At 47.8% G+C, this 19,781-nt stretch overlaps 6 protein-coding genes and 1 non-coding gene across 7 annotated transcripts; 4 read left to right on the forward strand and 3 right to left on the reverse strand.

The window, feature by feature from the left end:
• Positions 1 to 31: 31 nt before the first annotated feature.
• EDB93DRAFT_1095075 (ribosomal protein S5 domain 2-type protein) lies at positions 32 to 1,156 on the forward strand (the record flags this gene model as incomplete). The annotated part of the gene is made up of 6 exons (XM_041446660.1): positions 32 to 197; positions 251 to 370; positions 429 to 534; positions 602 to 744; positions 795 to 915; positions 973 to 1,156. 6 exons carry the CDS (start codon positions 32 to 34, stop codon positions 1,154 to 1,156), a joined length of 840 nt encoding a protein of 279 aa, XP_041301956.1.
• A 960-nt stretch (positions 1,157 to 2,116) lies between these two features.
• EDB93DRAFT_1095120 (carbohydrate esterase family 8 protein) lies at positions 2,117 to 3,720 on the forward strand (the record flags this gene model as incomplete). The annotated part of the gene is made up of 10 exons (XM_041446663.1): positions 2,117 to 2,331; positions 2,384 to 2,474; positions 2,526 to 2,726; positions 2,780 to 2,936; positions 2,986 to 3,007; positions 3,059 to 3,173; positions 3,233 to 3,281; positions 3,344 to 3,437; positions 3,489 to 3,535; positions 3,587 to 3,720. The coding sequence occupies 10 exons, from the start codon at positions 2,117 to 2,119 to the stop codon at positions 3,718 to 3,720; spliced, it is 1,125 nt and encodes a 374-aa protein (XP_041301957.1).
• A 1,199-nt stretch (positions 3,721 to 4,919) lies between these two features.
• On the reverse strand, positions 4,920 to 5,000 carry EDB93DRAFT_t104. Its single transcript has one exon. It is a non-coding gene; the product is annotated as a tRNA-Pro (tRNA).
• Positions 5,001 to 6,399: 1,399 nt separating this feature from the next.
• Positions 6,400 to 12,912, forward strand: EDB93DRAFT_88086 (glycosyltransferase family 2 protein). The gene is made up of 10 exons (XM_041457795.1): positions 6,400 to 6,906; positions 6,968 to 8,894; positions 8,944 to 9,828; positions 9,876 to 10,904; positions 10,959 to 11,113; positions 11,168 to 11,252; positions 11,305 to 11,778; positions 11,831 to 12,100; positions 12,154 to 12,207; positions 12,257 to 12,912. Exons 1-10 carry the CDS (start codon positions 6,566 to 6,568, stop codon positions 12,773 to 12,775), a joined length of 5,739 nt encoding a protein of 1,912 aa, XP_041301958.1. The 5' UTR covers positions 6,400 to 6,565; the 3' UTR covers positions 12,776 to 12,912.
• A 308-nt stretch (positions 12,913 to 13,220) lies between these two features.
• Positions 13,221 to 14,863, reverse strand: EDB93DRAFT_1243326 (glycoside hydrolase family 71 protein; the record flags this gene model as incomplete). Its single annotated transcript, XM_041452127.1, has 8 exons — positions 13,221 to 13,571; positions 13,632 to 13,748; positions 13,801 to 13,853; positions 13,901 to 14,026; positions 14,077 to 14,165; positions 14,218 to 14,593; positions 14,653 to 14,734; positions 14,792 to 14,863. 8 exons carry the CDS (start codon positions 14,861 to 14,863, stop codon positions 13,221 to 13,223), a joined length of 1,266 nt encoding a protein of 421 aa, XP_041301959.1.
• Positions 14,864 to 15,222: 359 nt separating this feature from the next.
• EDB93DRAFT_87825 (Phosphotyrosyl phosphatase activator) lies at positions 15,223 to 16,871 on the reverse strand. The gene is made up of 9 exons (XM_041457785.1): positions 16,667 to 16,871; positions 16,478 to 16,606; positions 16,282 to 16,424; positions 16,160 to 16,231; positions 15,989 to 16,113; positions 15,834 to 15,934; positions 15,727 to 15,780; positions 15,333 to 15,677; positions 15,223 to 15,258 (listed from the first exon to the last, which is right to left on the reverse strand). Exons 1-8 carry the CDS (start codon positions 16,826 to 16,828, stop codon positions 15,390 to 15,392), a joined length of 1,074 nt encoding a protein of 357 aa, XP_041301960.1. The 5' UTR covers positions 16,829 to 16,871; the 3' UTR covers positions 15,223 to 15,258; positions 15,333 to 15,389.
• A 1,355-nt stretch (positions 16,872 to 18,226) lies between these two features.
• Positions 18,227 to 19,729, forward strand: EDB93DRAFT_1234236 (uncharacterized protein; the record flags this gene model as incomplete). Its single annotated transcript, XM_041451327.1, has 9 exons — positions 18,227 to 18,287; positions 18,342 to 18,454; positions 18,509 to 18,667; positions 18,721 to 18,799; positions 18,848 to 18,976; positions 19,025 to 19,129; positions 19,182 to 19,264; positions 19,318 to 19,341; positions 19,454 to 19,729. 9 exons carry the CDS (start codon positions 18,227 to 18,229, stop codon positions 19,727 to 19,729), a joined length of 1,029 nt encoding a protein of 342 aa, XP_041301961.1.
• Between the last annotated feature and the right edge of the window lie 52 nt (positions 19,730 to 19,781).

The following is a 19,781-nucleotide window of genomic DNA, read 5'->3' on the forward strand; positions in this document are numbered from 1 at the left end:
CCAAATCCGAGTCGATATAGACAGCTCCTCTATGTCTTCCTCATCTGTCACAAATTCCTCCGCAGCGGAGGAAACTCTCCGCGCTCAAATTTTCCAGAGATTGCATCCTCGCGTTTATCTCGAAAGGTTTATTGCCGAGAACATCAGGCCAGATGGACGGACGTTTGATGAATGGCGCAACGTTTCTGTGAATGTCGGTACGTGATTTGTCCAGCTTTTCGGTGCTTACACTATAATGTGCTCGCTACAGGATCAATATCAACGGCTGATGGCTCTGCTCTTGTGCGAATGGGAGACACCACGATCGTTTGCGGTGTCAAGGCGGAAATCGCAGAGCCAGAGCTCGATCGCCCTGAACAGGGTTTTTTGGGTGATTCTTTCATTCCTTCCGCACAAAACAGTAGAGGCTGATTAGTCTGAAATTTTAGTACCCAACATCGATTTACCCGCAATCTGCTCTCCGAAATTCAAACCAGGACCTCCGACAGAAGAAGCTCAGGTCCTTTCTGATAGATTAAACGAAGCTCTCGTCGCGTAGGTCATTGCGTTATGTGTGTGCGTTTGACTTTGAACTCGTGTCTTTTCTTCTTTCCCGACACAGCTCAGGCGCACTTTCATTATCTTCGTTGTGCATCCACCCCGGTAAAGCTGTTTGGACGCTGTATGTGGACTGCACGTGTATAAATTATGATGGGAATGCGTTTGACGCAGCGCTGCTAGCTATGTTGGGCGCGCTTAGAAGTAGTGAGTTCAGCGTGCTAGAGGCATGCCACGTAATTGATGACACGAGCTAGCTACGCTGCCTAAAGCCACCTATAACGAAGAAACTGGGCATACGACGTGTTCGCGGAAAACTCGTTCGCCGGTACCATTGACTCGAAATTTCTCTTCGGCATCTTTTGGAGTGTTAGACACGTACGCTCTCTTCTGGCTATTTCAATGACGTGTTATTCATGCCCTGCTTTCTTCTAGATCGCACGTTCTTTCAGATCCCACTGCATTCGAAGAGCCCCTGATGGACGTGACGCTCACGGTTATCGTAGATGATCGAGGAGAGCTTATCAGCACCACTAAGTCAGGCGGCGCAATCTCGGAAGAGATGTTGTTGCGGTGTATTGACAGAGCGAAAGAAAGAGTTTTGAAGCTCACAGACTGATGGTATACAAATCCGTGTGGAGACAGTTGTGAGTGAAGAATTTGACTCTCGTGGGCATAGCCTGCCATGACATATGAGGCGACAGCACATCCACGACAGGAAGGCACCATAAAGCGCTTGGATCACCGTGTATCTATAGTTGTTCCGTTGCCGACGTCCTCATATGTTTTCAAACATCCGAACCTCGTCGCCGCCGATCTCGGTACTACCGTACGTGGTGGTATAGTGGTTGCCAACAATTTTGTTGCAATAAATTACGCTGGATTTATCATCACTTAATTATGTTCTCCCGCTTTTTTCTGGTAGCATCTGCCGCGGACTGGCGGATATGGTCAGAACGTGAGTATACATCAGTGGGAGTCAACCTTAACGATTCATTGCATCAACCTGAATCGGCCATGAGTCGACTGTAAGTGTGAATACCTCCAATTCTCATACATCGCGCTTAAGCTACAATTTTAGGCATATCAAACAATCTTGGTGGTCAGACGAATGTTGAATCGGCTCCAGAGCCGATTCAGGGCGATTCAAAATTCCACTCGATTCCGACGCTCGAAAATCGACATCAAAATTAGCGGCGATAACAGTGATAGTTGATCCACATGGCCCACCACGAGTCCGAACTCATCATCAAATTTTCCGTGGCCTGAGTAACGGCAGTCCTCCAAGCCATCAGGGTTGCCTCGATACAAAGGAATGATTACCTCTAAGTCGGGTTTGCTAAGTTCAAGTTGGGAAGACCCACCCTTTGACAATCTATTCGTGATGAGTTTGCCAAAATATTGACTTGGATGCTCTCCCACGCTGCGTCGGCGTAGGGATTCAGTGTCGGACAAAGGGTCGCCAAGATCGCCCCATGGTTTGGGAATGGACTCATGTGGGGATTTCTTGATGAGAGTTTATAAGCGCGACGAGCCATGGTGGGCATACAGCATTACTCCTTCCCTGGATATCATATCAATGGGACCATATTTGACACACTTTGCAGTGCTTTGCGCATTCCTGGCCAGTTTGAGTGTAGAAATTCACGCCCTCTCCCCGGACTATTCTGCATGCCAATTACATCAGAATGCGGAAACTTCCCCCTTGACTGGATGCCCAGATGGAACGCTATTTGTGTCACCCACAGATAGCAGAGCAGGCTTTAAAACTGTCCAAGCTGCTGTGGAGTCCCTGTGGGTAGCAACCAGAATTTGTCCTTTGTCTTATGTCTTGATATTTGCACAGGCCAGAGACGGGCGACGCAATAATTCTGATTGGAGCGGGAGAATACTTTGAAAGGGTCAATGTTGCGCGGTCTGCGCCGCTCACTCTTCTGGTATCTGTCATTTCATCTGTAGAATTTGATTACTGAGACATTTCTGTATAGGGCCAGCTTGATCCCAACACTGCTCGCGACCCAGCTGGGAATGCTTCTCAGCGCAACCTTGTTCACATTTGGAGCAATTTACATCTTCTGTCTGGGATGAACGACCTGGAGACTGCGACTCTGACCGTCGCACCTCGCTCTGGACAGCAGTTCGGTAACATTGACTTCAAAGCCTATAATATCGACTTCGAAAATCGTGCTGTAAGCTTCGACGTATTTCTTACACTGACATCTGTACAAGCTTAGCGATCCAGGCCAATTACGCGATTTCTCAAGCTCTCGCTGTAGCCTTCGTATCAGCAAATGTTTCTTTCTATGGCTGCTCCTTTGCAAGCTATCAGGATACGTGGTTCACCGGCCCCGGCGCACATTCATATGCTGTTGGCAGTATAATATACGGTCAAGCTGATTGTGAGTCATGTGACCTCGATTTAGTTGCAGTTGCTGACATCGTGATAAGATCTTTTCGGATTTGGCACGGCGTAAGGATGTATCAATATATGTATAAACTCCATGAGTAACTATTGGAATAGCTGGTTTCAAAATGTGATTTTGGCCAATCGAGCTTGTAATGGTGGTATCGTAGCATGGCGAGGTACAGAAGGAACCAGGACTGGGGCATTCATCGCTGATTCGAAAATCATCCGCGTCAGTTTTTTTCTTCTGGTGATTGCCTGATTTAATTCTTATTTTATTTCACTATTCAGTCCCCAGATGCAAATACCACTACCGTTACTGATGGCCATTGCTACCTCGGTAAGCTAGAAATGAAGAAAACACTTTGATTATGACACTAAGGTTACTTTTTCTCTATGTAGGACGCCCCTGGAATCCCCTGGCTGTCACCGTATATTTGCGCACATACATGGATAAGAGCATTCATCCTAATGGTTTCACCCACTGGTCCAAAGCGTAAGCACGATTGCAAAACCATGACACCAATCGCTAACTTGTTTATGACAGAACAAGTGTTCCACGCACCACGTATTTCGCAGAGTATAAGTCGTCTGGTAAGGCTCGTGCCTTATACTGTCAATGTTGGATCCTTATGTCGCTTGCAGGTCCTGGAGGGGACACGTCGAAACGTATACCCCAAGAATTTATCCTGACTGACGCGCAGGTGGAGAAAAATTTCACGTTGGAATCAGTGTTTGCTGGTACACCATCGTGGATTGACTTTAAATATGGGCATTGATGGGTGTTGTCATGATGTTCACACTGCCAACGCTTAGACGTTTCATTGCTCTGTACCGTCCAGACTCCGTCACAAGTCGATGGCTATTCAACTTAGATGACTGCCCCATGTTACAACAGCCGCGTATGCACACTGTCTTCCTTCGTCGCAGCCAGAGTGCAGGAAGAAAGGCTCTCTTGAGTAGTAAGAAACTGAGGTAAATTTGTTCATCGATATGTCACCGATTTCTCTTGCAATGATGGCTTGGTGTTGATGATGATCTTGAATATATATACAGCACGCACATATTGTCTAAACTGAAATATGGTGCATAGATAGAGCGAGGGAATTCCCTTGAAGAAGTAACTTTCCTGAAGACACTGCCTGGTAAAAATATTGATGTCTTGTCATTGTCGGAGGAAGCTCAAGGTATGGGCAGTATACTTCAATACTGCCACTGACAATTATCACTTGGCTACCCCGTCGGAACGACACAATCTGGCCATATTCTCGAACCAAGTCGGTCAGCGTATTGGCAATGCTGAGTGGACACTCTGCATCAGCTTTTGACATCTCGAATAGAAACTCGCTTCACAGAAGGCAAAGCATTGCACCAGAGCCAACGGGCAGGAGGTCCAGGTGGAAGTGGGATCCCTTCCTACCCGCTACAAGGGATGACTTGTAAAACATGATGAGTGTCACTACAACTGCAACTGCGACGATACCAGCGGCATAGTTGGCACTCGTGATGATAATTTCCATTATCACAATGTCATTTGGGATGGAATAAGATAGTAGGAGTGAAAGTTAGATGTCTCATCGACATAGAACGTGCGTCTGAATTGGTTTGATGAGTTCATGCGTGTCTGATTCGGTATCTTATGATAGCCAGTTAGGAGCCCAACACCAATTCACTGTGGTGACACAGGTCCTCAGATGAATTGAATTGTGACCAGCCCATCTATGAGCAAGCCGTCATGATAGAAAGGCTGTACAACTGTTTGAATTTGGATGCCAGCTGAGCGGATTGGAGATTCTCAGTCATGACAATGTTAACCTTACCTCTGGCCAATGAGAAAAAGAAGACTTTGTCAATAATTATAGTTACCTTGCTTGATGTAGTACTGCAGGCCGGTAAAGCATGCCGTCAAATTCAATGTCCGACGTTGGCAGTGACGGCAGCTGGTGCTTTCGGTAAGCGAAAAATGTCAAAAGTTTCTGGGCCTTGCTGGGAATCGAACCCAGGCCACTTGCAATTGTGATCACCCAAAGCAAGTATCGTACCTCTAGACTACAAGGCCTTGCTGTAGGTCCAGATATGACGACACATATTGCTCGGGCAACAGACATGACATGCCTCGGCTGACGTTGGGCTGACATTGACGATTTATGTTAAAGTCTATCGTTTTGTATTGGGCTTTGGTTCCAGTATTCTTCTTTTTAACGATCAGCACTGTCTATACCATGCACTCGTTAGACTTCTCCACTCTCTTAGTTTCGAGACCGCTGCGTACTACACTTCAACCAACGCGTCCCACTTTCTCCTCGAGCTCCGGCGGACTGACGGAGATTGTCAGAGACTACGAGGCCAATGAGAACGAGGCCAATGAGAGGGTCATGACGAAAGCTGTAGCGCGTGCAGTTGTTGAGCCCATCATGATACCCTTGCGTCGGCCGAATGTAATGTCTCTCACGCACATCTTGTGCTCCGGTCCTGGAGTTGTTCCGGATCAAGCAACGCTAGAAGGGAGTAAAAACAATGTTTCTGTCCCGTCATCGGGGATAGAGGCGTCAAGCTGGGATGAGCCTGTAGGTAAGTATTTAGTACGTCGTGAAGGATGCACTGATCGAGAAGCAACCGCTAGCGCCCTTCGAGGATATGGATGTTTACCTCAACTACTTTGATGAGAACGAGGAAGAGTTCACTCAGCCAGATTCATCCGTACAGTGGAATGCCTCTCCTATGCTTGGATGGATACCTCCCAGTGGTTGCGAAGACATCGAGGTCAGTCACGAGGATCTGACGTGCTCTTCACGAGTTTCAAATTCAACCCTACACCACATTCCTCGGGCATCTGATGAACCGGTGCATGTCAAAGCATACCCAGCCACGCGGCCTGCAGACGTGAGAGTCACAACAAAGCTATCGACACATCCACCTGCGCAGCTTCCACGAACACGAGTCGTACACCCCGCAAGTCAACGCCCAGGAGTGAAGAGCAAGAGCAAAGACCGTAAAGCCAATTCGCGGCTGTCTTGTGGGTATGGGCAACCGCCGAAAGGTGGGATTCCTCCTGCGCTGGCTCGAGATGTGACGAAGTCTCATGCACTACGCGCGGAACAAGAACATAAGCGTATGCGTGCTGCAGCTGCGAGAGCTGGGGAAGGAAGGAAGCCCAGTGTGCTGCAGAGAGCTAGCCTTGCGGAGACTGAGGATGGGATGGCGAAGATTTGCTAGTCACTGTTCCTCTACGGATATTGGTGGTTCACGTGGTGTCTGTTATGCAAACTTGGTTTAAGAAAGACTTGAATCAAATATTTCCTGGATCCTGCTGCAATGATTATTAGTTCACTACCCACGACGACAACAACTTTGAAGCGATTATTCTAGTCTGTGTGATGCCGTGTCGCCATGTGAGTTCAGAGGTGCCCGTCGTGAGAAAATTGGAAACCATAGGCTAGCTGGAAATAGGACAATTTCCCTTTGCTCAGCTACAACCGTTCAACGGGTCTCACTCGCTTCTTTCCCTGCTTCATCCACCTCCGTATTTCTCTGTGTCTGCCAGAGCATTTCTTTCCTTTCTTTCCTACCCAATTCTTCTTCCTTCCTTCCTTAGCAGGGTAATTGGTCAACAACGCGCTCGCCATGAGCCGCCCGTCTGCTGGCATGTCACATCACCAAAGGCTTGAGGCCGCTAGCGACCTCTCCGGCTTGTCCTCCATATCAGACGATCTCATTGTCTCATGTATTCGTGAGCGTTTCATGTCTGAATCGATTTACACCAACATCGGCACCAATTCTCTCGTCGCCGTGAATCCCCACAAGTATGTCTCTTCCAACGGCGACTCTGTCCTTCAAAAATATGCCTCAGAGTATCGCGACACATCGGAGAACAAGTCTCCATTAGCTCCTCATATTTTCCAGCTTGCCAATAATGCCTACTACCACATGAAACGAACTACCCAGGACCAGTCTATTCTCATCAGGCAAGTAACCCCCATCAATGCATGCATTGCATCATCTAAAATAATACCGCCATCATTCTAGCGGTGAGACTGGAAGCGGAAAATCAGAGAACCGCAGACTTGCTATAAAGACTATTCTTGAGCTTTCCGTTTCCAATCCAGGAAAGAAAGGTTCCAAACTCGCTACCCAATTACCCGCCGCAGAGTTTGTCATCGAGTCTTTTGGTAATGCCCGGACTCTATTCAACCCGAATGCTTCTCGCTTCGGTAAATACACAGAGTTGCAGTTCACTGATCGTGGTCGCCTTTCTGGTGTCAAGACCCTGGACTATTACCTCGAGCGCAACCGCGTATCTTCTGTGCCATCCGGAGAGCGCAACTTCCATATCTTCTATTACCTCGTGGCAGGTGCAACTCAGGAAGAGCGCCAGCACCTCCACCTCTTGGATAAAACCCAGTACCGTTATCTCGGTCAGCGTGGTGCTATCCCAGCACGCCAAAATGGCGTTCGGGATGATGACGCTACCCGCTTTGAGCAGCTCAAGGTCGCTCTCAAGACAATCGGTTTGTCCAAGCGGCACGTCGCTCAGACTTGCCAACTTCTCGCTGCCATTCTTCATCTTGGCAACCTTGAGTTCACCGTTGACCGTGGTCGTGACGTTGACGCTGCTGTCGTGCGCAACACAGATATTCTTGGCATTGTTGCTGAATTCTTGGGTGTCCAAGCGGGTGCTTTGGAGGGCGCAATGTCTTACAAGACCAAGCTTGTGAAGAAGGAGCTTTGCACTGTTTTCCTTGACCCCGACGGTGCATCTGATAACCGAGATGACCTCGCAAAAACGCTGTACTCCCTTCTCTTCGCATGGTTGAACGAACATATCAACCAGCGGCTGTGCCGTGAAGACTTTGACACATTCATCGGCCTTTTCGATCTTCCTGGGCCACAGAACATGACCAGTCGCCCCAACTCCCTTGATCAGTTCTGCGTCAACTTTGCCAATGAGCGCTTACAACACTTCGTCCAGAAACGTATCTTCGAGGCTCACGTGGATGAATACCAGAACGAGGGTATCTCACGTTTTGTCCCCACCGTCTCCTACTTCGATAACTCTGAATGCGTGCGGTTGCTCCAAAACAAGCCGGGTGGTCTTATCCACATCATGGATGACCAGGCTCGCCGTTCGCATAAGAAGACTGATCACTCGATGGTGGAAGCCTTTGGCAAGCGTTGGGGCAACCACTCCTCATTCAAAGTCGGTGCCATAGATCGCTCTGGTTTCCCCACGTTCACCGTCAATCACTTCAACGGCCCTGTCACCTACTCCGCTGAGGGCTTCTTGGACCGCAACCTCGATGCTCTTAACCCTGATTTCGTCTCTCTTCTTCGTGGCTCAGCTTCGGGCATTTCTGATGGTGCGGAGGGTGCTGGTTCAATGAACCCCTTCGTCAAAGGCCTCTTCTCGGGCAAGGCCATTGCAACACAAGCCCACCCAAAAAATGAAGACACCATTGTCGCTGCCCAGCAGCCCGTCAAGCCCATGCGTGCCCCCTCTACCCGCCGCAAGGGTACAATCAAGCGCATGCCTACACTGCGTGAAAACGGCAACGACGAACAGGATCGGGAAGACGACGATATTACCGCTTCCGCCGGAAACGGCGCACCCTGCGTCGCAGGCGAGTTCCGTTCCGCGCTCGACACACTCTTCGAGACTCTAGGAGACACGCAGAATTGGTATGTTTTCTGCATTAACCCGAATGACTCGCAGCTGCCCAACCAGCTCGAGGGTCGTTCTGTGAAGGGGCAGGTGCGCAGTATGGGCTTGACAGAGATCGCGAAGCGCAATGTGAATGTGTTTGAGGTGGGCATGACACCGGAGGAATTTTGTCAAAGGTATAGGGATCCAATTTTGGCTCTGAACATTTCGGAGGGAGCTCCGAGGGATCGTGTTGAGCAGACGCGCGCTGCGTTATCGTTGAAGGAGCGGGATATTGTCCTTGGGCAATACAAGGCAAGTGAATTGATTACGCAGCTCAGACACGTTTTAAACATATCTGTAGGTCTTCCTATCACAAATAGCGTTCCACTTGCTCGAGGACCGTATTCGTGCATCGGATGTTGAGGAACAGAAGCGCAACCGTGTTCGTGATGCTGAGGCTGAGGTTGGACTTGATGTCCGTGGCTTCGGCGATCCTTATGCTCCTTACCACTCACCTGGTGCCAATAATGGTGAGGATTCGCCCTTTGCCAACGCCTTCTCAGACCCGGCTCTTCCTCTTGTTTCCAATGCATCCCCCTTCCAACGCGCTGATCTGTACGAGGATGAATACGACGAACGCAAGTCTTTCCGCAGCGACGACTTTGACAACCGCAGCCGCCTCACAAGTAACAGAGACGACTCAAACTCCAACTATGGTACTGAGTCCTATGCGCCCTCTCGCAATATGTTCCAGAACGCGGACAAGGAGGGTCTCATGGTGAAAGAAGCACTGCCTGGTGAGATCGGAGATGGCGAGACAACCGAAGTGCTCAAGGAATCTTCTGCGCGTCGTCGCTGGGTCGCGATGTGTTGGGCTCTGACATGGTGGATACCCTCTCCCTTCCTTAGATGGATCGGCCGAATGAAGCGTGAAGATGTCCGACAAGCATGGAGAGAAAAGCTCGCAATCAATTTCATCATTTGGTTCTTCTGTTCATGCGCTATTTTCGTCATCGTCTTCCTGGGCGAAATCATTTGCCCCACAGAGCATGTTTTCAGCACTTCCGAATTAGCGTCGCATTCATATACGGCTTCACCGAATAACGTGTATACCTCGATTCGGGGGGAGGTGTTCGATCTTACGACTGCTGCGGCTACGCATCAACGCGTTGTTAGTATTGTGCCTGTGAAGACGATCCTTCAGACGTATGGTGGTACTGCATCAGACGCGATCTTCCCTGTTCAGGTCAGAAGGATGAGTTTACGAGTTGATTCTTTCTAACCAGTCTTCAGGTCTCCGCATTGTGTAATGGCGTGACTGGCTCCGTCAGCCCCTACGTGACTCTAAGCTCTGCCAATGACACCGATCCGAATGCTTCTTATCACGACTTCCGTGCTTTCACCAATGATTCCCGTCCAGATTGGTACTTTGAGAGCATGACCATCATGCGATGGAACAATCGCGTCGGATACATGGGTTACACGCCACAGGAGATCAGCGACATGGCCAATTCTGGCTATTCCCTCGGTGTCTACAACGATATGATATACGACCTCACGTCCTACGTCAACTACGGACCTGCCGTCAAAGCTCCATATGGCGAGCAGCTTCCTGGAGGCATCGACACTCAATTCATGGACACATCCGTCGTCGATCTTTTCAAGTACAATTCAGGACAGGATCTGACGAAGCAATTCGATTCTCTCAATCTTGATAGTACTACGCTGGAGAATCAGCGTACCTGTCTCCGCAACTTGTTCTTGATCGGTATGGTGGACAACCGTAACTCGCCACAGTGCCAGTTCGCAGAGGGTATCTTGCTCGCACTGTCTATTTTGATGGTCAGCATCATCGGATTCAAATTCATCGCTTCCATCAACTTTGCGTCTCCTCGTGCGCCCGAAGACCATGACAAATTCGTTATTTGCCAGGTTCCTTGTTATACAGAAGGCGAGACTTCATTGCGGAAGACTATTGACTCATTGGCGCAACTCAAATATGATGACAAGCGGAAACTTATCCTTGTTATCTGTGATGGGAATATCGTTGGTTCTGGAAATGACCGTCCCACGCCGCGCATCGTGCTTGACATCCTAGGAGCTGATCCTAATCTTGACCCTGAGCCGCTCAGTTTCGTCTCGTTGGGTGAGGGTGCAAGGCAGCATAACATGGGCAAGGTCTACTCTGGTTTGTACGAGTGCGCTGGGCATGTCGTTCCTTACTTGGTCGTGGTGAAGATAGGCAAGCCGTCTGAGCGTTCGCGGCCTGGTAACCGTGGCAAGCGTGATTCTCAGATGGTGATCATGCACTTCTTGAACAAGGTGAGGTTCTTTCATAGAATGGTGGAAATTAGCGCTTACACTTGAGCTGCGCAGGTTCACTTCAGTACGCCCATGAACCCGCTTGAGCTGGAGATGTACCACCAGATCAAGAATGTGATTGGTGTCAACCCGACGTTCTTTGAGTATCTGTTTACGGTCGATGCTGATACGACAGTGGAGCCTTATTCTGTTAACCGGTTGATCTCTGCGTAAGTCATCGTTCGTCACTATGGGAATTGGGATTGATGTTTATTTTTCTGTAGGTGTATTCATGACAAGAAGGTGCTTGGTGTTTGCGGTGAAACTGAGCTAGCGAACTCGAAGCAGTCAATCATCACCATGATGCAGGCAAGCTTGTTTTAGGTTTGTAGGGTGGTTCGAAATTCTAACGGATATCTAGGTCTATGAGTACTTCATCTCGCATCATATGGCCAAGGCTTTCGAGAGTTTGTTCGGATCTGTTACCTGTTTGCCTGGTTGTTTCACCCTATATCGTTTGCGGACTCCCGATACCCACAAACCACTTTTGATATCCAACCAGATGGTCCAGGACTACTCGCAGAACCGCGTTGATACCCTGCACATGAAGAACTTATTGCATCTCGGAGAAGATCGATACCTGACCACGCTCCTTTTGAGGCACTTCCCGATGCACAAGACCCAATTCGTTCGCGATGCTCATGCATTCACCGTAGCGCCTGATGACTGGAAGATTCTACTCTCACAACGTCGTCGTTGGATCAACTCGACGGTTCACAATCTTGGCGAGCTGATGTTCTTGGAGCAGCTCTGTGGTTTCTGTTGTTTCTCCATGCGATTTGTCGTCATGATCGATTTGGTTTCAACTATCATCCAGCCTATCACTGTCGGCTACGTGCGTCGAGTTTCTCTTGGATTTTTCTTCGGACTCTGATTTAAAGTTATAGATTGTGTATCTTATCGTGGAGGTCGCTACTAAGCAGGAAACTCTCCCGGTCATCTCGCTCATTATGATCGGTGCTGTTTATGGTTTACAAGCCCTCGTGTTTATTCTCCGGCGTAAGTGGGACATGGTCGGATGGATGGTCTTCTACATTTTGGCTATCCCGATCTTCTCTCTCATGCTCCCGCTCTATTCGTTCTGGCGTATGGATGACTTCTCTTGGGGTGCTACCCGTGTCGTGTTGGGTGAATCTGGCAAGAAGATGATTGTTCATGTGGGTGTTTCTGGTCCTTGTTATTTGGAACGATGTTGATGAAGTTTCTTTAGGACGAAGGCAAGTTCGACCCACGTGCCATTCCTCTTAAATCTTGGAATGATTATGTGAGTGGTGTTAGTTCTTTGTAGTCATGTTACTGATCTTAGTTTACAGGAAAACGAGCTTTGGGACAAGGAGTCGAACCACAGTATTGGCTCGTGGGTACCTCCCAATCAATTCCACAAGGAAGGATATGCGCCATCAGCTACTGCATCGTTGTACGGCCGCGAGACCTACTACGAGCCACGTGGCCATTCACCTGCACCATCACAATTCGGCATGATCCCACCCCCTGGATACCAATCGGGTCGCAATACACCGATGTCACAGTTGCGGCCCATGAGCGACGCTGGCATGTTGTACCAACCCATGCCATCGCGGCCGCCAACGAACTATCTTGAAATGCCTATACCGACCACACGCAGTCATGAGGACATGGATTTGGCACCAGGCGTTCCTAGTGATGCTGAACTTGATTATGCTGTCCATGAGATCCTTCGCACTGCCGACCTCAACTCCGTGACGAAGCGCGAGATACGGCGTCAGCTCGAAGAACAATTTGGGATGGACTTGACGTCACGAAAGGCGACAATCAATGCCGCGATTGACCGAGTACTACTGAGACAAGCATGAAATAGGACGGTGGTATTTAGACACGAGACGGACGGACAGACTCCTACATAATACCAGAACGCGATCAGAACGCTATGTTTCGATGGTAGATCTAATTACGAACTACACTTATGCGACAGGGAATGCCTTTGGGTCGACTACTCTTTTGACTTTCTTTTAATACCATAGGACGTTCTTTACTTGCTCTGCTGTTGGGTTCACATTTCATTCCTCTTATTGGACGTTGCATTATAACCCGCATGTGTTTTAGTTACGAAATTAGCATGAAGATATTTAGACGCCGCACACTAGTGACGAGGACCTTGATCTGTGCGAGCCCAAATCAAGGCGCCATTTTGCTACTCGATGAGTCGACGTTTTCACTAAATCTAGCTGTAGTCCGTCATTCGGTAGAGACGATAGAACAAACGGTTGTCCATACAGTGGTCTACGGCTGTATTCTACATCACTCTGCAACGCTCCCAACGAAAGGATTGAAATTGTAGTACGTACATCCGCTTTGATTAACATACATCGAGCCATGGGTGTCGACAACTGTTGTGCCATCTTTGTTGATCGCGATATAGGGTATCTGTGAATCCTCTGTAGGGAATGGTACAGAACCCATGGTCACACCCGGACCAGCGGTGAAATTTACCGTATTGCTACCTATGGCAAGCGTGATAGTTGCAGTGTCTTTGAGCATCGCGAGTGCAAAAACGGCGTCCTCAGGGTATGCAGCATTGCGTGGTAGAGATCCAGTACTGCAACTAACGGCTTTCGGCCATGCACGATACCAGAAGACGACTTCATCTTTCTATACGATAAAAGAAAACCCAGATCATCAAATTGGAGAGCAATTTAGCAAATGGCTCACCGTAATGGTCGGTGCAGAACCAGTCTTGAACCATGAAATATAGTACTGAGCTACATCTCGCCAAGCAGCATGTATGAAACCATCGACGTAAAGTGGGGCTTGTGTCCCAAGGTACACCTACATAAATGCATGTTAGAGTTATAACTTCGACGACGGCATGAGGGGTTACATTTGGATTGATATCACCGATGTAATGGGATTCGGCATAATCGTTCCAACTTACTAGAGCACGATGAGCTATGACCAACATAATAACAAAGGTACAGCACTGATTTCGACGATATCAGGTTTCACGTCATTCAGGGCTTGCTGCCAGCGGTAGTTCCAGAGAGTGTCACTGTATTCTACCCAATCACCAGCGCCATCGAGGTTCTTAAACTGCCAAGGCGAGACAGCTCAACTGAATTTCAATGAAAGCCACAAAGATTTGGGAAAAACTACTCACACATAATGTACGGTCCACTGAGCGACGAGACAGCTGATTTGTAGGCTAAATCTGTAGCTGTCGTTAAGTTTTCATGAACATCGGCAGGCCTAGTGATACATTTGGTGGGAGGGTCATCATTCTCTTTGCGACATTACTTACCAGGACCACCAATTGAAGAACCCACCAATTGAGGGGAACGTAGACACGAGTGAAGTAGCATTCGAAGGGTCACGGTAAGTTGTGAACGCGGGTGCAAGTGTGATGTCGATGCCTTGGCTCTTAAGTGCGCTCTTGAAGCTAGCCCAGAAGTCTTCTCCATAACTCTCCCCTGAATATGTCGATACAAGTATAGTATTTTTCCAGAGAAATGTACTTGGACTCGACGAGTGATTGGCAACGATATTGACCATATCGCTCTGCTGCCAAGTGTATGACATATCAAAAGAATAGAAGAGCTTGAAGCCTAAAGATTCCGCAGCTGAATATGCATCGACGATTCTGTCAACTTCATAGTCGTTTGCGGCAATGTTCAATGCTAGGCACGAGGCGTACTACATGAGTGATCGAAAGCTTAAGAAACATAAGACAACGCACCAAAGCCATCGATGCCAATATTCTGAGCGGTTGTCATATCATTCGTCCAATCACTTTCGGCGTATGAATAAGAGTTTTGTGCCTGTGCAACAAGGTTTTCAACAGCCTGACATACAGTCAAAGATTCTAAAAGACTTGCCATGAAATGGGCAAAAACGCGTTGCGCATTTGCAACGCGCGCTAAGGCAATGCATGCCAGGAAGAGGAACATGAACTTTTGCAAAGTGTGAGCGTACTGTGAAGTCCTCAACATTAGGTGGTAGCTGTCGAGTTGGAAGAAAGTTGAAAAGTGTGAACGACTAGTTGCCATGATGACCGAATTCCGAGTGCGGATGTATCTTCCCCTTGTATTTTTGCTCATTCATTTATATGTAGGGCTGTGGTATAACCCTTTCCCGGTGGTGCTCGCGCCTTCCCGACAGCCGTCATTGCAAGTAAAGTTTCGCGCAGTACCTTTTCAGTCAAACAAGAATATGGATTAGATATGAATGTATCACAATACATTGCGGCGCGTCCCCAATAAAACATGTTCAGACAGCCTGAAAGAAGCCGACTCGGCCATAAACGCACCAGAACACACACCCGATTACCTGGAAAATGCAACTTCTGTTCACGCGCCGACCAGGTTGTCTGTGAGCACTGCTATCACATTTATATAGCACTGAACCTAGGTTACCTACCGATGTTTGTGATGGAGGCATTGTCATGACTTGGAAACCACCCTCGCAAATTCCGTTTCAATCAAACGGTACAGGACGGATGCCTGGTCCCTCGATCCTCTTTCCTGGCTCTCGCTCCTGTTGGACTGCCGCAAATGCACTAGGTATGGGTATACCACAACAATCGCCCCATCCTTCGTGCACGTGACCACCTCCGTGATGCGATTCATCAGAAGATGGAGGCGGTGGTCCTTCGTATGGAAGAATAGATCCAAACAGGAAATGTTGCATGACAGGAAGCTTCCCTAAAACTTCTGCTTGATACATCTTGATCATTCCGGAGTTAACTTTTTCCCAAGTTCTCACCTACACAAAAAGTCAGGCGAGTCAATTTACCGAGGGCCGCAATACTCACTGCTGATATATCATCCAGCATTGGCGAGTGCCATCTAAGCGAGGCTGTCTTAATCTATATCCAAATCTTGAGATCGCAGCTAAACATGCGATATGAAAGATACGAACGGAGTTGATGAACTTTATGCAAGAGAAGTACATATAATCCTTCGACAGTTCATCTACGATCTCTGGATCATGTATTGCCTTCGGTCGTACAAACTTGTGTCCTGTAAGTAGAAAATATCAGGACCTGTTGCACTCTGTAGGTGATTGCGACGTGCCTCGTAGCTGTGCAGAACCAAAGAGGAAAGGCAAAAAATGATAATCGTCGAGACCCCAAACGCCATGAGATCCAGCGGGTTCTAACCAATACGTTGACTGAAGTATGCGCATGATTTGAATATATCTACGAGGAATGAGTAATGAACAAAATAACTGTTTTGAGAATGCACCTCCAAAACACACAAGTAACAAGCATAGTGTGATCACTTGCGGTAACAACCTGCAGACGATCTAGGCATATCCTGTGAGATGTGATGAGGACCAAGCGAATTAAAAACATGAAAAGACTTACAGCCAGCAAAGAAAATTCAGCTCCATACCGCTCCCATAGTCAATGCGTTCTCGATTCCCCCAAGCCTGCAAGAAGTAGGTAGTTAATTCGGGTATAGCATTTTGATCTAGGCCGGGGAGATCAGCATGCAACGACGGTGCCAGCTTGAATACGGCATAAGTAGGAGACATGAAGGGAGAGGAATTGCAAGACCAACAGTCTGAACTTTGTCGTAGAACGACCTGAAGGCTGGGTTGCCAAATCTTGATGCCTTGTTCTCAACCGGGGGAGTCTCATGAGCCAGTTGCTCTATTCGATCCAACAGGCGGAGGATGGCGTTTATCCCCTGAACTTACGCAAGAAGAATGTATTAGATACAATGATGAAATTCGAGGAGGAAACGCACCAGAGATAGCGAGTATGCGTCGGTAAGCTTCACACCCACCACAGAAGCATTTAGAACCTCGATGTATGATGTGATGGTATTGTAAGTAGCAGATGATTGAAACGCAGTCAACTGATCATTAGACAAGATACGTTTGCCTGGAATTTCGAAGGCAATCGACATCGTAGTACCAAGTCAAGGAGTCGGATTTATCCATCGATGGGACTTCACATTGACTCATCATCCAACTGAAGCTCATTTAAAGGACTCATTTCACGGTGTATAATCTGAGCAACCACTCGAAAATATTCTCGAACTTATCAAGCACTTAGTATGTGGTGCAGCGGTGGCACGTTTCTTGAAGGAGTCATGTATTATACTTTGCTTTCAGATTCGCATCCAAATGCCCGCCGCACCTCCCGTCAACACCGATACAAAGACAGAGTCATCAAATGGAAAATGCCTCCATTTTGAGCTGCAAATGCGAATGGCAAGAGGCGAAAAATCGAGCCCCGGCCAAGCTGACGCACCACTGATCAAGCCATAGTGCCACGTAGGCTCGTGACCAGCGTCCGAGTGGCGTGGCAGAGGGGTTTCAAGTTGTACTTCGAGCTGCGACAGGCTCTGGAAAGACCCTTGGCATTGCTATGGTTATCCCTCTACTCCTTTCTTCCAACAAGAGAGCTATCACTGTCACACCTTTGAAATTGCTGCAGCGAGCTCATGTACGCTAAAGACACAACGTTTCCACACACTCCAACACATTCAGAAATCGCACAAGTGCCTTGCTTGGAAAGAAACCTTATCTCCAAGTTGCCTGGAGGGTCTTTTCGAGATTGAATACAACATGAGGTCCATGACTGTCATCCGCAATCCATGAAGTATTTTGAGGACAGCAAGAATTTTTCGAGGCTGGAAGGATCAAGCCAAAAGTTCAGGCTGCTGATACATCATCACGGGTGGGTATGATGCATGGAATGGAATCATTTTGATTGTCCTAATCAATGATTTGTGCTCCGGCGCGATGTACTGTTGTATTTGAGAGGATATTGTACTTTTCACGGTAAGAGTTTGCGTTGTTGACAAGCGGCATACGGGCATCTACCAAATTTCAAAGTCCTCGCTTCGCCTGCCGAGACCGACCAATTCTTCGGACTACGACTACGCCAATAAATTCTCACCAGACTGGTTACGAGTCTACATGCCACGTCTGCTTAATAGCGATCACTGATGATAGTCGCAATAGCATTGTCCAAGTGCCTGGTGCCAGCAATGTCATGATCTGGCGGATGTTTCCCACTAAAGCTTTATGACCGCACTAGTGTCTGCTTGCAAGCTTATGCGTGGGATTATGAGTCGAAGGGTGTAATCTGCTTTCACACTTTAAACCAGTCTGTGCTGATCAGATGCTTTTAATACAGAGTAAATTCACTTTACTGCTTCGTGTGTCTACGAGAAATAGCGCTTATTGTGGTGCGTGCAACCGATCGCTTGTTACTAGACTCGCCAGCACGAGAGTATCTATATAAAGTTCCTCAATCTTACCTACCTCACATCGACTTGCAGGCAACTCGAGGTATCATGGCGTTGACAATCTCGACAGCTGAGCTTATCGGCGTTTTCATTGAGTCGTTGGCATATGGTGTTGTTTTCCCATCTCTATATCATGGTGTGTCCCATACTGATCCTTGCCTAGGTGTATATCTGATGGTGTTCATTCAATGCATATTTGTACTACGGAAGAGGCATTCGCGACCAAGTGATTACTTGCTTGGGACTGCAGTTTCACTGTTCATCCTCATCACAGCAGTACGGGTCTCGTCGATTCAACATTGTCCACGTATCTTATAGATAACTCTCTAGCACCTTTTCATCGACATTCTGCGCAACATGCAGGCTTTCACCACAGACGAGGCAGTGCCAAATTATCCAACCAGATATTATGACACATTTAACACTTGGCAGAACATTCTAAAGAGTGGTCTGTATGTCGCTGTTACATTAGTGTCCGACGCATTCATTGTACGCATCCGAGTTCTAAACTTGCTGTTATTCAAATCTGAGCATTTCTGCAGTTATACCGCTCCTTTATTCTATGGGGTAGGAATTACCTCATTTGCGCCTTCCCCTTCTTGTTGTTTATCGCGGATATTGGTTTGTCTCCTTCTGCCATCCCACTGCTGCGGCTAACATGTAGTATAGTTATCGGTGTTTTATGGGTATACACTCTGAACTTTGTCGTTCTAGGTGATAATGTCTTCGCCGATGCCCTCTCCGTTCGCGTCAAGATATTTTCCTCGATTACTCTGGCCATGAATGTGATCTGCACATGTTTGTTTTTTACTCTGTATTTGGGTCTGGACTGAATTCGCATTTCAGTGCTGATTGCCTTCAAAATTTTGAAGATCCAAAAAGCAGTTGCGCACTTCGTAAAAGGTAGCGGGGACCAGGTCTCTCGTTTGGTGCCTATCATGATTGAATCTGGTAAAAAAAAATCTAGCAATACACTCCCTGATATGTGTTCATGCACCAACAGGTTCTGTGTACTCAGCCTTGCTCGTGGTTATGATTGTAACATATACTTCTAAGTCCGCAGCCATATTCATCATTTTGAATCCAGTAAGTTCAGCCATTCCTTCCAAAAAGACTGAACTGACGGCATATTAATCTAGATGTCACCGATCATCGTAAGTTCTGTATATTTCATTTTTCCAATTTGCTCACCCTACGTCTGACACAGGGCATTGTGGTATGTCGATTCTCTCCAACTGTTTCTTCCGCCCTTTCTCACGTGCATCCTTCCCCCAGTTTTCTTCCGTTATCGTCCGCGTCGGTATGGGACTATCTCATGGTGATTCCTATCGCGCCAATGGCACAGTTTCTTCCTCGCGGAACAATCAATGGATGCCGCGTGTGGGTTCCAGGCCATTCAATAGCGACCTGCAGATTTATTCTCCGTCATTCCCGCATGGAGGTGTTCAGGTTCAATTGCAGCAAAGTGTACACACCCGTGCCGACGTCTTACCGGATGACCTCGAGAATGACACAAGCCCACATGCAAAGCGCTCTTTCCTGGCTGTGTGATATAATAATAGAGGAAACGTGTTCGCCGCTTATTTATTTGCACGTTATTATT

Source organism: Suillus bovinus (genome assembly GCF_016758785.1).
Source record: "Suillus bovinus strain UH-Sbo-P2 chromosome Unknown EDB93scaffold_109, whole genome shotgun sequence".
NCBI lineage: Eukaryota > Fungi > Basidiomycota > Agaricomycetes > Boletales > Suillaceae > Suillus > Suillus bovinus.